This window comes from Musa acuminata, chromosome BXJ2-1 (genome assembly GCF_036884655.1).
Source record: "Musa acuminata AAA Group cultivar baxijiao chromosome BXJ2-1, Cavendish_Baxijiao_AAA, whole genome shotgun sequence".
In the NCBI taxonomy this organism is placed as follows: domain Eukaryota; kingdom Viridiplantae; phylum Streptophyta; class Magnoliopsida; order Zingiberales; family Musaceae; genus Musa; species Musa acuminata.
In genome coordinates, this window is record NC_088338.1 from 32,994,640 (window position 1) to 33,007,242 (window position 12,603).

Genomic DNA, 12,603 nt, shown 5'->3' on the forward strand with positions numbered 1-12,603 from the left:
AAAAAGTCAAACATATTAAAAATTTAAAATGTCTCAATTGTATAAAAATTTTAGAAAGCTTTAGTTTTGCCTACTCTAAGATTATAACCACTTAAAGTTCGGAATAAGTATATTTAAAAAAATGCTAAAAAGAAGGTGACAACTTGGCTAGACTTTCTATTTTACTTGCATTGTGATTTTTAATTAACCTTACTATATGATAATTGAATTATTTCATCTTAGTATATGTTTTTATATTAATCATCCACATAATGTAAATAATCATTTGACATGTTGATCCAAGGAATCTTATTAATCAAGAACGTAAATATGTTATTTTTCCTAATTAGAGTTGTTATTACAATATTCATTTGTTTTAATTATAAACGATTGGATAACCACAAATTTAAAGACAAATACAATTAATCATTATGGGTTTGTGCACTTAAAGGATTAAATAGCCGGTACCCATAACTAAAGGCCAAAGCTTATATACTACGCCAAGTGAATAGATTAGTGAACAGATGCAGTTTAGGTAGAAAGCATATCATATTAGACTACTTGAACTCTTGTGCAGTTTAGGTAGAAAGCATATCATATTAGACTACTTGAACTCTTGCGGTAAAACTTCGTGTGTAAAACAAAGACACATACCTCGACTTCCCTCGGAGATCTTAAAGGTCTTCTCGAGACATCTCCTTGAAGCAGCAGCAGCATTCACGGTTTTCCCTACATGCAACTGCAATTAAAGAATTCTCAGAAAGAAGAATTCAAGTCCAATATAATCTTTGAAAAACCAATACAAAGTAAGGCAACCACACCAGGAAATGAAGACAAACATGTACTAATATCCATCATCAAAAGACACAAAAGCTAAACACCAACATTTTCCCTGCTTGATTTCAAATCTAAAGAGAAGCACAAATTACAGAAGGAAAATTATAATGGCAAAGTATTGTGGCAAAAACACTTCCACCGGTTGGAGACATATTACAAACTGAGAGTTGGAACCTTCTGTATTGACAAAACATCCTCCGGTAATGAAATTGCTGTTATTGAAGAGGTTTGTTCTTCAAACAGATTTCTACACTTGTGTACTGTCTAAATTTATGCTTCCATCCAAAGTCACACTAGTCCACACTAACACGTATAACTACGAACCAAAAGAATATGGAGTGCAAACTGAATATAGCGTAAAATTTTACAAATGTGAGATCACTTTCATCCTCCGAGAAGCTACCTGAACATTTTAAACACCGCAGGCTTTAGCTATGCTCATGCACATTCCACCAGATGCTATCATGGTATTGTAAGCTGTACCATCATTTTCTAAAGATCATTTGTTCTTCATTCTTGGACAACTTCCACTTTCTACCTTGTTAAAGGCCTAGTCATCCCAATCTGCATCCCAGCCATCTTTCTTTGGAGTCCTTGAAGTGAGACCATTTGAGGACACACTGGTAGAAGTGTGTTTCTCTGAAGGCTTTGTCGCTGCTTCATCATCCCAATCCTCATCCCAGTCATCCCAACCATCCACAGCATTTGAGTCAACTGCTGAACCGGACTGTGGCTGCACTCCCATTTCAAGTTGCTGGTATGGGATTCCAGAATCATCCCTCTTTCCTCTCTTCCTAAATCTGCAACAAGCCCATGTTCCACCAACAAGAACCATGGCAACAAGCAAAAAGTAAGCCCCATAAATTGGGGTCAGACGGGTTGCATAACTAGGGAATTGCTGGAATAAGTTCCAGTCAGGTACAGATGTTGCAATGTGAATAGTGCAATGCCCCTTTCCTGCACTTAGGACAATCTCTGTGACATTCCAATCGTTACTTGGAAGATAGATCTGCGATACGACATGTAGGAGACATGTAAGCATGCAGCTTTTTCTATACAAATTAGAACAAAATTCATAGGAAAGATGTCTTGACAGATATTCAACCAGAGTGATGACAAAAGCAACATTTTTCTGAAAACAAATGCCACAATGATTAGCTTAGAAAATAATGCATCTCAAGATGCACAAGCTCCAAGAGTTCATTGGTTCATGTGCCCTTGACATAACATGTTGCCTTTGCCTCCCAACACCAAGAAGTTTTGGAAGGTTCTATACAAGGTTAAACTGCAATTCATTAGGTTAAAAACTTTTACAGTCCTCAAAGATTTTAGAAAATTGTCTTTGTTTGCACAAAGCTGCTTTGGAGTAATGATACAGACCATCCCTGTATAATATTGAAGTAAATCACTATAATTATGTCATACAAAAAACACAAAATATATCCATTAGTAGTTTTTAAGATAGGATGGACTGATTATGTTGGAGAATTACTCTAATTATCATGTGATTTAAGGGTTAACAAAAAGACAAATAAACAAAAACTTCTATTCGAAGAGAATATTAGGTATTTGGAGATGAATCCCTCCTCTGTTGTGGCATAGATACTTTCTTAAGATATCAATCACTATCTTTGTCCTCCCTTTCCCATCATAACATCATTTTCTCACTGTTTCACTGGCAGAGGATAATGAACATCACAACAATGATGACAAACTACAATTATGATGGTTGCAGTGATTAGCAAATATCAAAGTGGTAGTGTTTTCATTGTGTATCGCAATCATTGTTGTTTCTTTTTCGTCTTTTCGTTGCATGACTTCCCTCCTCTCCTTCCCTTTTACTACTCTTCTTTTTATTTTTCTGAGGTTGTTAAATCACCTAGAATTGGCCATCTCAAGTTTATTTTGATCAATTTTAGTCTATTTCGATCAATTTTTACGTAGATCGAGAAATCAGAAGATCAATCATAAACAATAGCATTATGTATCAAACATATCGTATCAGAATCAACTAATACCATGAGCCATGCATTGGTCTCTTCGTTCTAAGGCCTGCCCACATAAAATACCCTCTTTTGAGATTATTTAGATTGTCATGCGTTTGGACATCACTGATCTGGCTTAAAATATTAACAGAGTGATAACATGATCATTTTGCTGATCCATTCCCTTTCTACTTTATTAGGCATTTCAGGCTTGAGTGGCAAAAGTAACCATGTATAAGCAAACATTAGTATGGTTCCTTTATTTGGATCAAGGACCGAGTTAGAGCTTTCAACTGAAGTGGTGAATCAGGTAACTTCGAGGGTGCACTTTTTGATCCCCACAAACAAAAATGTCTGCTACATAAGCAAGCTTAATGTCAAAGGCACTGACAATGCTAGAAACTTTAATATACATGGGTAGATTTAACCTAAAATTAGAAAATGGATTAAGATTAAAAACCACATGGGAACATTTAGAGTCATGGCTTCATCTATTTCAGCAGCAATGCCTCATGAAGAACTCAATGGCAACAAAAGATCTATGTAGCTAACCCAATTAGTTGGGACATTACGGCTTTTTGTTGCTATTCTTGTACCTATGAAGCAAAACAAGATTATTGGCAATGATGGGAAAATAAGTCATTAAGTGAGAATAAGAATTAAGAAGCTTTTATCTGGTCCATCTATTTAGCAGAGCAAAATGATTTATTTTCATAACAATATCTAGTCCCTGAAAACTACGATACAAAAGGAGGCTGCAAAATGAAGAGACCTATACATAAGATCCTTTTAGAAACAAAAATATAGGTGCTGTTTGAAGAATCAGCAAAGCTTAGACTGAAATAGAAAGTTTGAGTCCATAAAATTCTTATAAAAGAAAACATCAATGATCATCTCACACCATTTAGACAGAACAAACATAATTTATATTACATCAAATTCAATAGTTGAACACTACAGCCATGTCTTAGATTCCATTTGATGCCATTGGAATATATCAATAACTTGCCAATATAATGCATGCCAATGAACAAAAATTGGCCTGGTTAACCTGAGTCCATGCCAAGTCAGAAGAATACTGGCACATCCTCAGCACTACATGTAGGACCATGATGACAATGAACTAGAACAGTCAATCTGCCCAATCCATGCTCCAATAATGTGTCATGACACAAGACCATGGACACTAAGTTGCAGAGAACAACATAAGATTAGAAAGAGAAGTCAACTTATTAGTTGCCTTTGAAAACTAACCAAAATACTTTCTCAACACACAAATAACCACCAAGCAGCTAACAAGATACACACTATCAGATGGTATCCCATTGATTTAAATACTGGATTGCATCAACCTTGTTCTATCAATCTAAAGTTAGACTGATTCAAAATTGTACCAACACTATACTAACATTCAAACATGAAAACAAATATCTTTCAATATTTTCTCTCATCACTGAGGTATATTAGTCTTTGATGACATCATAAAGTTGCTAATTTAAAACCAATGTGAGTGTTCAAGTCACAGAAACTTGTTTACTTGTTAGGTTACTGCTCGCCTTGGTTACTCAACTTCACATATAAATACTCTATCTAATCTTAATTTCATATTTCCATTTACAGATAAATACTTAACAAACAAAGTAAATATCATGATTGGAGCAGTTTTAACAATTTCAGCACCAACTTAGATAATAAGCTTGTTACCTTCTATAACGTCAAAGGTAATCATCTCCTACCTAACTAAATAGGGTAAAGATTCAATTTAGGCATGCTAAATGGTGTTGAAAATGAGAATGAACCTTCTTGGAGTTGTTTTTGAGTAGGGCTACCATATCAATATCAATATGCAAAGCAGGTGTTCCCCAAATTTTCACACTTAGAGCATCATCCCCAGTATTCTGGACTAAAAGAGACAAATTCTTTGAATCTGCAAATAAAGGAACCAGAGAACTAATAAGGATGAAATGGGCTGGACAGCACAAAAGAGTTGAAGTACTACAAACTCTTCATGGTTTCCTTAAGAGGATTCTTCTCAAATTGACAATCAAGTAAAAAACAACAAAAACTTAATAAAGAAACTAAATTTTGAAAAAGATGCTCAATATAGACAACATGCTCAGAAAGTTCATTGGCAACAACAAGCATCATAGAGAGGAATTCCAAGGCAATTCATATAGAAAGCAGAAAATCAAGATAGCTTTGTGCATTGCACACTATATAAAAATAGGCACGTTTCGATCATAGGTAGTTTAGTTGTCTGCTACTGCTGCTGAGGCTGCTACATATAAGGCTCAAGCCCTTCAAAATGACTGCTGTTATCAGGTCTCTCAATACAACAAGGATCCATGAAGGACCATTACTTGGATTCTTGACTCAACCTCTGATATCTCAAATCAAGTCCAAGATTTATTTCTTCACTCCAATTAAACCTAATATTTATTTCTTTTTTTTTTTTGTTTAACTTCCTCTTTCCTCATCTTTGGACAATCTTGGTAATTTATGTGAAATCACTGAAACTATTGTCATATAAAAACTTATGACTTTGAAAAAAATTAATCTAATAAAATTTATTGAAGAAAAAATAAATTTAAATGGTCTATTATCACACAATCTATTTCACAAATATTGTTTATAAGAAATTAGTCTATAGAACGGCATGAAGGGCCTTCATAAATATTATTTGTCCTAACTATATCATCTTGGTTTGGTTAGGTGATTCTAGAATAAACATAATTAAGAAGTTTTCTCCTACGTTCCTTGCAAGTTTAACAGTTGATGTGAAGGGCCTTTATAGTATTATTTGTCCTAATTATATTTTCTCTGCATGATTAGGTGATTCTATAATATCATAATTAAGAAGTTTTTTCCTAATTCCTTATAAGTTTAAGGATTAACAATTCATTCGGTAAACATAATAGACTCAGTTTCACACATTTGCAAGGAACATAATCAACAGAAAAAGAAATTTTCTTTCATGAATCACACAGGATCTTAATTTTTAAAAGTTTAAGGTGTCAATGACAATAATTATAGCTCAATTAATCAGAGCACCTCATTTACGAAGCATTACCTTCATAGAGAACAACTTTTTGGCCATCGGGAAACCTACTTTTATTCATCAATGCAGGAACTAGGTTTAGGCTCTTCCAACCTATGTCTCCATATATTATTTATCTAAATCTGAAAGAGTTGAAGTTCAATTCTCCAAAAGCAACGTCTCCTTGCAAGTTCAATCTCTAAGCATATTATGGATTCCAAACAGTTGACCATGAAATGGAGATTCAAGATAGACAAAGATTGGTTCAAGATAGAGGTTGCTTCCAGCTTCATTTCAACAAAAGAAAAGAAACAAAAACACAAAGTTGCAGATCATTGTCCAAATTACTTATAATCTTCTGTAGGTTTTACTATCAGCAAATTGTTTCTGTTTTTAGTCTCTTTTCCTGAAGGGTAAACACTGCTTACCACCAATTTGTCCTCCAATTGCTTATAAATCTTCTGGGTTTCATATCTTTCAATTTTCCTTTGGTTATACATGAATCTAAACCTGGTCACCAGACTATAAGAATCATGTCTGTTATAGCATAGATGAGGTTATGAGAGATCCCCTCATTGGTTGGGAGTTACGGAAGCTTATGGCTTCTAGGCGAGGGTCTACCTTTTTACATGTGAAGTGCCTTCTCGAAGGACAAATCTGTGCCCTGATGCCAAAAAAGATAGCTCATCACAAATAACATTATGCAAATCCTTGGCTCGCATCCATTTTGATAATTTTGTTGTGTGCCTATGCTCCAACATAGTATAGACTGGTCTTGTTGCCTTCCAAGTTTTTTAGGAAGTTCTCTTTGAAACTCACCAACATGTAATTTATCATACAACACTCCACTGGCCACTACAACCTTCCTGCTGTAATTTTAATATAATGCCAATTGTCAATCTATGTCCACTTTCACTCAAGATTGTTCCCCCTAAATTATTAAAGCTTATCATAAGTTAGCAAAAGAATGAAGGGCTTCCTTTCTGGACATCAGAACTCCCAAAATAGGAATATCCTAAAATTTACAAAAACCAAAGATAAAGTACCATGGCTACCATATATATCATGCCTCATTAATAAGGTTATGATAGATGGTGCTAAGCTATATACTGATACTGACATTTGCCTCTAAGTTCCACAAATTCTTCTCTGGGCATCCTTATGTATGCAACCATTATTTGTTGTACTTATGCTAGCACATGTAAGGTATACACAGTACTAGTATGTGATCTAGCACATACTTATATGGCAGCATGATGCATTAACAGCTTACCCTACCAGTTAAATGCATTTTCTAGGCATGTACATTCAACACAAATTAATATCAAGTAATGGCAATTAGGAGACCAAGAGTTAAAAATCAAGAGGAATATACAGTTATCTGATTTTTTATGTCTTGCATGTGTCAGGCATCATTTTGTAAAAGAGTATGTATAAATGGCAGATATATTATTTGACATAAAAAGGAACAAATATGATATTTGTCCCACATACACTTGTCCTAAATCATAATTTGGTGTCAGAGCACCTGTCCATATTAGATTTGGTATTACAGATCTTCCCTAGCATCATTTGGTATCAGAACATCTTGCCCATAGTAGATTTTGTATAAGTTCTTAGCCTACGTATTTTATCCACAAATCACATGGACCACTATAATCCCTACAGATGGTGTGGGTTTCGAAAGTGCTATGGTCCATCATACAATTGCCACCATACCTAATGCACATTTGTCTAATAAATATTCACGAGAATGCACAATAGATCCTAACATGGCCCACATACTATCAGCGGATTTTGCTCATTTATGTTGTGTGTCATGACCTGAGCTCGAATACCATGTGAGCCACACCCCTAAAAAGTACTTAGAAGGTACTTTGGGGTTTAATATTGACTCATAAACCATCAGAAGCCATAGTCCACACCAAAATGAGACTAATTGGAGCAAGATACTACAAGTACTACATTAAGTAAAAATACTATACTACTATGCAGAGAATCAGCTATAATGAGAGACACTCAAATGTAAATAGGCACTTTTAAAATCAATAAAAGGTGAAATAGTTGAGATGAAAAAAATGCAAAGCAAGTGAAAGACTTGAATCAAACCATTATGGGTTTCAAAGGTAACGAATGGGTGGTGTCTGTACATGAAGAGGGTCAAAACAGTGAAACATTTGTTGAAGATTTGGCTAATCAAGAGATTAATGTTAATGATGGATCTACAACAACTGTAATTCTATTATGACCAAGATCAAAGATCCAACAGAAGTAGAGCAGTTATGGCTGAAGACCATCCATCTACATTTTCTGCAGGGATGGGATATCACCTAAATGACAATCTAGAAATGCGAAGCTACGAACATTCAGGAGGACAATTAAACATATAACATGATTTCACTAGAACATATGACTACGTATAGCATGGGATGCATATTTAGAAGATCAAGAAAATTGTTTTACCATTTTCAGAACGACGAAGACAAGCAACCAACTTTTCATAAGAGCATCGAGTAGATTGTGAATCGCATGTTTCCTTCACCACAGAATTATTTTCCGGCCTAGTCGGCCTCCCACTTTCCTCTTTGTCCTCTTTGCTTTGAGAGGCAGGGCTTCCAGATTTAGCAGGATCTTCCTTGCTTGTTGTATCAGTACGAGTTGTAGAATTATTTGGATTTCCTCCGGGACCATTATTTTTCTTGGTTTGCTCTCCGGGAGTAGAATTGGGAGGTGGTGGATATGTAGAACTACCAGGATCAGCTGAGTTGCTAGGGTTTGCTGGAGGCTTCTGGCTCGATTTAGAAAGATTGTTTTTTGTTGAAGTAACCGGATTTGGAGTCGGAGATGGTGAAACCTGATCTGTAGCTTGTCAGGAATCTCCTAAACTCTATCAAGAAGGACACAAAAATACAAGTGAAAGAAAAAGAAAAACCTTACCTTGTCATCGTCGAGTAGAAGACGAGATGAAGCAACAGATGCAACCAAAACGAAGAGAATTGACAGGATCGCCGCCAAAGTTCGGATCTTCCCCATTCTCGTGTATCAAAAACTGTTGGGAGGGGAAGAAAGATCTATGAAGACCGATTATGATAGATGTCAACTACCATTTAAGGATGGGAGAAGACGGATAAATTGGAGCAAGGGAGATGGCGGAGACGCCCTCGCGATCGAAACGAGTTGAACTTTCTAGCCTTGGGAAAAGGAACGAGAGAGGAAAGAGAAGAGCAACGAGAGGGACAGCCGACGAGGCGACGAAGCGAAGGACATGGTCAGAAATGAGAGCTCCATAGAAGGCACCTGGGGCTACACCTGCAAAACGGATCGGACTCCACGGATCATATTTGATCCAACTTGGACCCAACTTGGATCCAATTGGCCCTCGTTCGTCTCAAAATTCCGATATTCCAGATCTGATCCGACTATGAACCGGATATCCAAGTCGCGTGGAGAGGGAAGGCGCCAGAGAGAAACCTGGAGAGAGGCGTCGTCGTCGTCGTCGTCGTCGTCGTCGTCGTCGTCGTCCTCTCAAATGAAGCGCGTCGTCACGAGGGAAGCACCCTGTGGTCAGCGTTCTGCAATCGATAGCAGAGATTGAGCCAATACTGACGAGAGGGCCATAAATCGAAGGAGAGAGATAGCTAGTTGGTGAAGTACCTTGGAGGGGACGAGGGAGACGGCAATGAAGGAGGTGCAGATGAAGAGGAAAGGCGCCACCGCCGTCATCACAGCGGGGAATCCCGCGTTTGTGTCGAAGAGAGCAATCAATCGGGGTCGAACTCAAAATTACCGGATTTATAACCGCATATCGATCCGATCCGACTTTAAGCGGATCGGATCGGTTCTCCTCTAAACGGGTCCTTAGTTATTTCTCCAATTAGATAACTAAGTTGTAGTGGCAGCTTTATATCCAAGTTTTTAGCTTCAGATTTTCCCAAAAAAATGGAAAATTACATATCAGGGATCTGAAATAATACTTTTGTGACAGGCTTATAATCTAGATGGCCGATCAAGTACTAATATCATGAACAATAAGTAAATCATCAGATTTTTACACCGTACCTATATAAGAATTCTGTGTTTTTTTAAGTTACCTGTACTTCAAGTTAAGTTTTGAAAAAATTATTACAGCAAAATAATTCTTTTACCTCCTTCTTTACGTATTAAAATGAGGTTCCTCATCAAAATATCAATTTATTACTAAAAATAAATTTTAATCAAAGTAATATAAATAATAAAATAATGAATCGATCACAAAGTGAGACATCGAATTTTTACATAAAAAACTTAATACGAAAAAAATCATAGGATCGTAGTCCACTTCAAACTTTCACTATCACCAATAATGATAATATGTTTACACTAAGTTTTATCCAAAATAATTAGAGGATCAATAATATCAAGAATATATATCTTGATTCAACAATAATATATCATCATCAGTATGGATAGATTTCATAAAAGAAAATTTTTAGGTCTCACCAAGTAGGTATGGTAAAAAGGTATTACAGAGAAGATAAACTGTAGATCGGTACTGAATTTTATCTCTCATCTTTTCTTTCTGTTCTTTTTCTGCGTTGCTATAGTTTCATAGTTTGCACACTCCTCTCTCGTTATTTCTTGTTTATTTTTAATAAATCAGATTTGGGCTCAAATCAATCGATCCAAGCCCATCTATGGGCTGGACCAACAACCAACATTGCTCGATGGGACTGCCAACATAATTCGATATATCACTCAATATCGATAGTAAAAACTGAGTCATGGCTTTTTCCGGATCCAATTTAATAGTCTGAATGACTATGATTGAACCTCTATGATAACATCTGCCTCATTAGTAATTTTCCACAGTACACTCTGAATTCTGAATGTAATTTATCTTAGAGATCAAGAGGATGCTGCAGCAGACAATTGGACTAATTTTGTTTCGGCAATCAAAATAGTGATGCTTTGGAATCCATGTCTGTGTGCAAGTTGCTTGGAAAGAGATTTGGCTGCTTTGAGTTCTGAACATAGCCTTCACTTCAAAGGTCTTTGTGCTCTATCCAACCTTATCCTTCATCCTTGGCAATCAGGAACAACACCCATTTCTGATGCCAATGCCTCCGAAACCTTCACACCCTCCTACCAAATTGATTTTGGATTAGGCATCTTTTTCTGATATAGATTGTTACTAGTCTGAAAACAAAAACACGTTTTCACCTATTCCTGATCTCGCATTCTTTGTTGGACTATGGAAACAAGAACATCACCATTTGTCCCCCTCACTCGAGCCATTGGATCTTGGATCCTTGCTTGGGTAGCAAGGATTGAAGAATCTTCTTCTTCTTCTTCTTCTTTTTTTTTTGCTGAAAAATATTATTATAATATCTATGAAAGGAAAAATGAATTTAAAAAAAGGTGGAGAGAAGAAGGGAAAGAAGAAGGATGGGGTGTTCTAAAGGGATATCCAAAGTAATCATAATAACGTACTGAAAAGAAGAAAAGAAGTTGTACTGCTGAAACTTACTTAATTCACAGATAAGTATCCTCCACAGCAACACCAACCTCAAAAATTTTAGTAGAAATCATTTCTGATCTGTTGGTAAACATCCTCTCAGTACTGCTCCAAAAACTCCATATGCTTTTTGTATTCTTTATTGAATCATGAACACAAGCAAAAGCATTTCTGTTTCCTCTCAAGTCGACCCATCTGCATCTTGCAAGTTTGCCTGAGTTGCAAAGAAGTATGAAATAAAAGTAATTTTTTGGATCCGATGATTATTTTTCTCTGTTTTTAAGAGCATAAATTTACTAAACCAGGATAATTTAATCATACTAACAAGAAACCAAAACCACAACAACTTGGAAACATTGCAAGCCATACCAAAACTTGCCAATGACACAAATGATTTATCTAGTTATTCGTGTGAGTGTGTGTATATATATATCTTAACCCAATGAAATGAAGCCTTCCTAGCTGATGATGATCGCATGAGAGATCCCTGTCTCTTTTCGGTCTCACCCTCATGTAGCATACATGCATTATTAATTTGTTGTTGATAATGCATGCATGTAGCATGAGAAAAGCGAAGCTTCGCTCTTGCCTTTGGCCAGCGACCAATGTCGCTGAGAAAAGCGAAGCTTCGCCCTTGTCTTCGGCTAGCGACCAACGCCGCTGTAGCCACATTCCTGAGAGGCTTCACGGTAAATCCTCATCTTTCTCACCGCGGTAGTCTTCGCTGATTTGCCAACAGTCGGCGGACTTAAGGAGAACGAAGGGCGGATATAAGGAGAACGAAGGGCGGATATAAGGAGAACGAAAGGAACCCCTATGCCCTCACAGCAACAGCAACAGCAATCTGCTCTTGCCCTCACAGAAAATCTCTCTATTCTGTTTATTCTGTTGAGGGAGCATGATAAAAGATAAGATTTCCCCAACTTCATAGAGGATAAGATTTTCCCAATTATATGAGGAAATCTCTCTATTCTGTTTATTCTGTTGAGGGAAATCCTTCCTCCTAATTTGTATAAATAGGAGAGGGAACATGTTAATAGATTCAAGCTAAAGCTACTTCACTTCTTCAATAAAGCTTCATTACTTTTTCAATAAAGCTTCTTCAATTATTGTTCTTATCTTCTATTATTTCTATCATGGTATCAGAGCAGTGAGAAAAGCGAAGCTTCGCTCTTGCCTTTGGCCAGCGACCAACGCCGCTGAGAAAAGCGAAGCTTCGCCCTTGTCTTCGGCCAACGACCAACGCCGCAGCAGCCACATTCCTGAGAGGC

At 36.5% G+C, this 12,603-nt stretch overlaps 1 protein-coding gene across 1 annotated transcript; it reads right to left on the bottom strand.

The window, feature by feature from the left end:
• Positions 1-1,012: 1,012 nt before the first annotated feature.
• On the bottom strand, positions 1,013-9,597 carry LOC135599110 (uncharacterized). Its single transcript, XM_065093852.1, has 5 exons — positions 9,493-9,597; positions 8,776-9,410; positions 8,302-8,692; positions 4,601-4,728; positions 1,013-1,825 (listed from the first exon to the last, which is right to left on the bottom strand). The coding sequence occupies exons 2-5, from the start codon at positions 8,869-8,871 to the stop codon at positions 1,367-1,369; spliced, it is 1,074 nt and encodes a 357-aa protein (XP_064949924.1). The 5' UTR covers positions 8,872-9,410; positions 9,493-9,597; the 3' UTR covers positions 1,013-1,366.
• Positions 9,598-12,603: the final 3,006 nt, after the last annotated feature.

What these genes read in the sequence shown, in the direction of transcription:
- LOC135599110 (XM_065093852.1), bottom strand. Translation starts at nt 8,871, where the DNA reads ATGGGGAAGATCCGAACTTTGGCGGCGATCCTGTCAATTCTCTTCGTT. An exon ending in TTCTACTCGACGATGACAAG is followed by an intron (nt 8,693 to 8,775) that starts GTAAGGTTTTTC and finishes GCTACAGATCAG; the next exon opens with GTTTCACCATCTCCGACTCC. An exon ending in TCAAAAACAACTCCAAGAAG is followed by an intron (nt 1,826 to 4,600) that starts GTTCATTCTCAT and finishes GTCGTATCGCAG; the next exon opens with ATCTATCTTCCAAGTAACGA.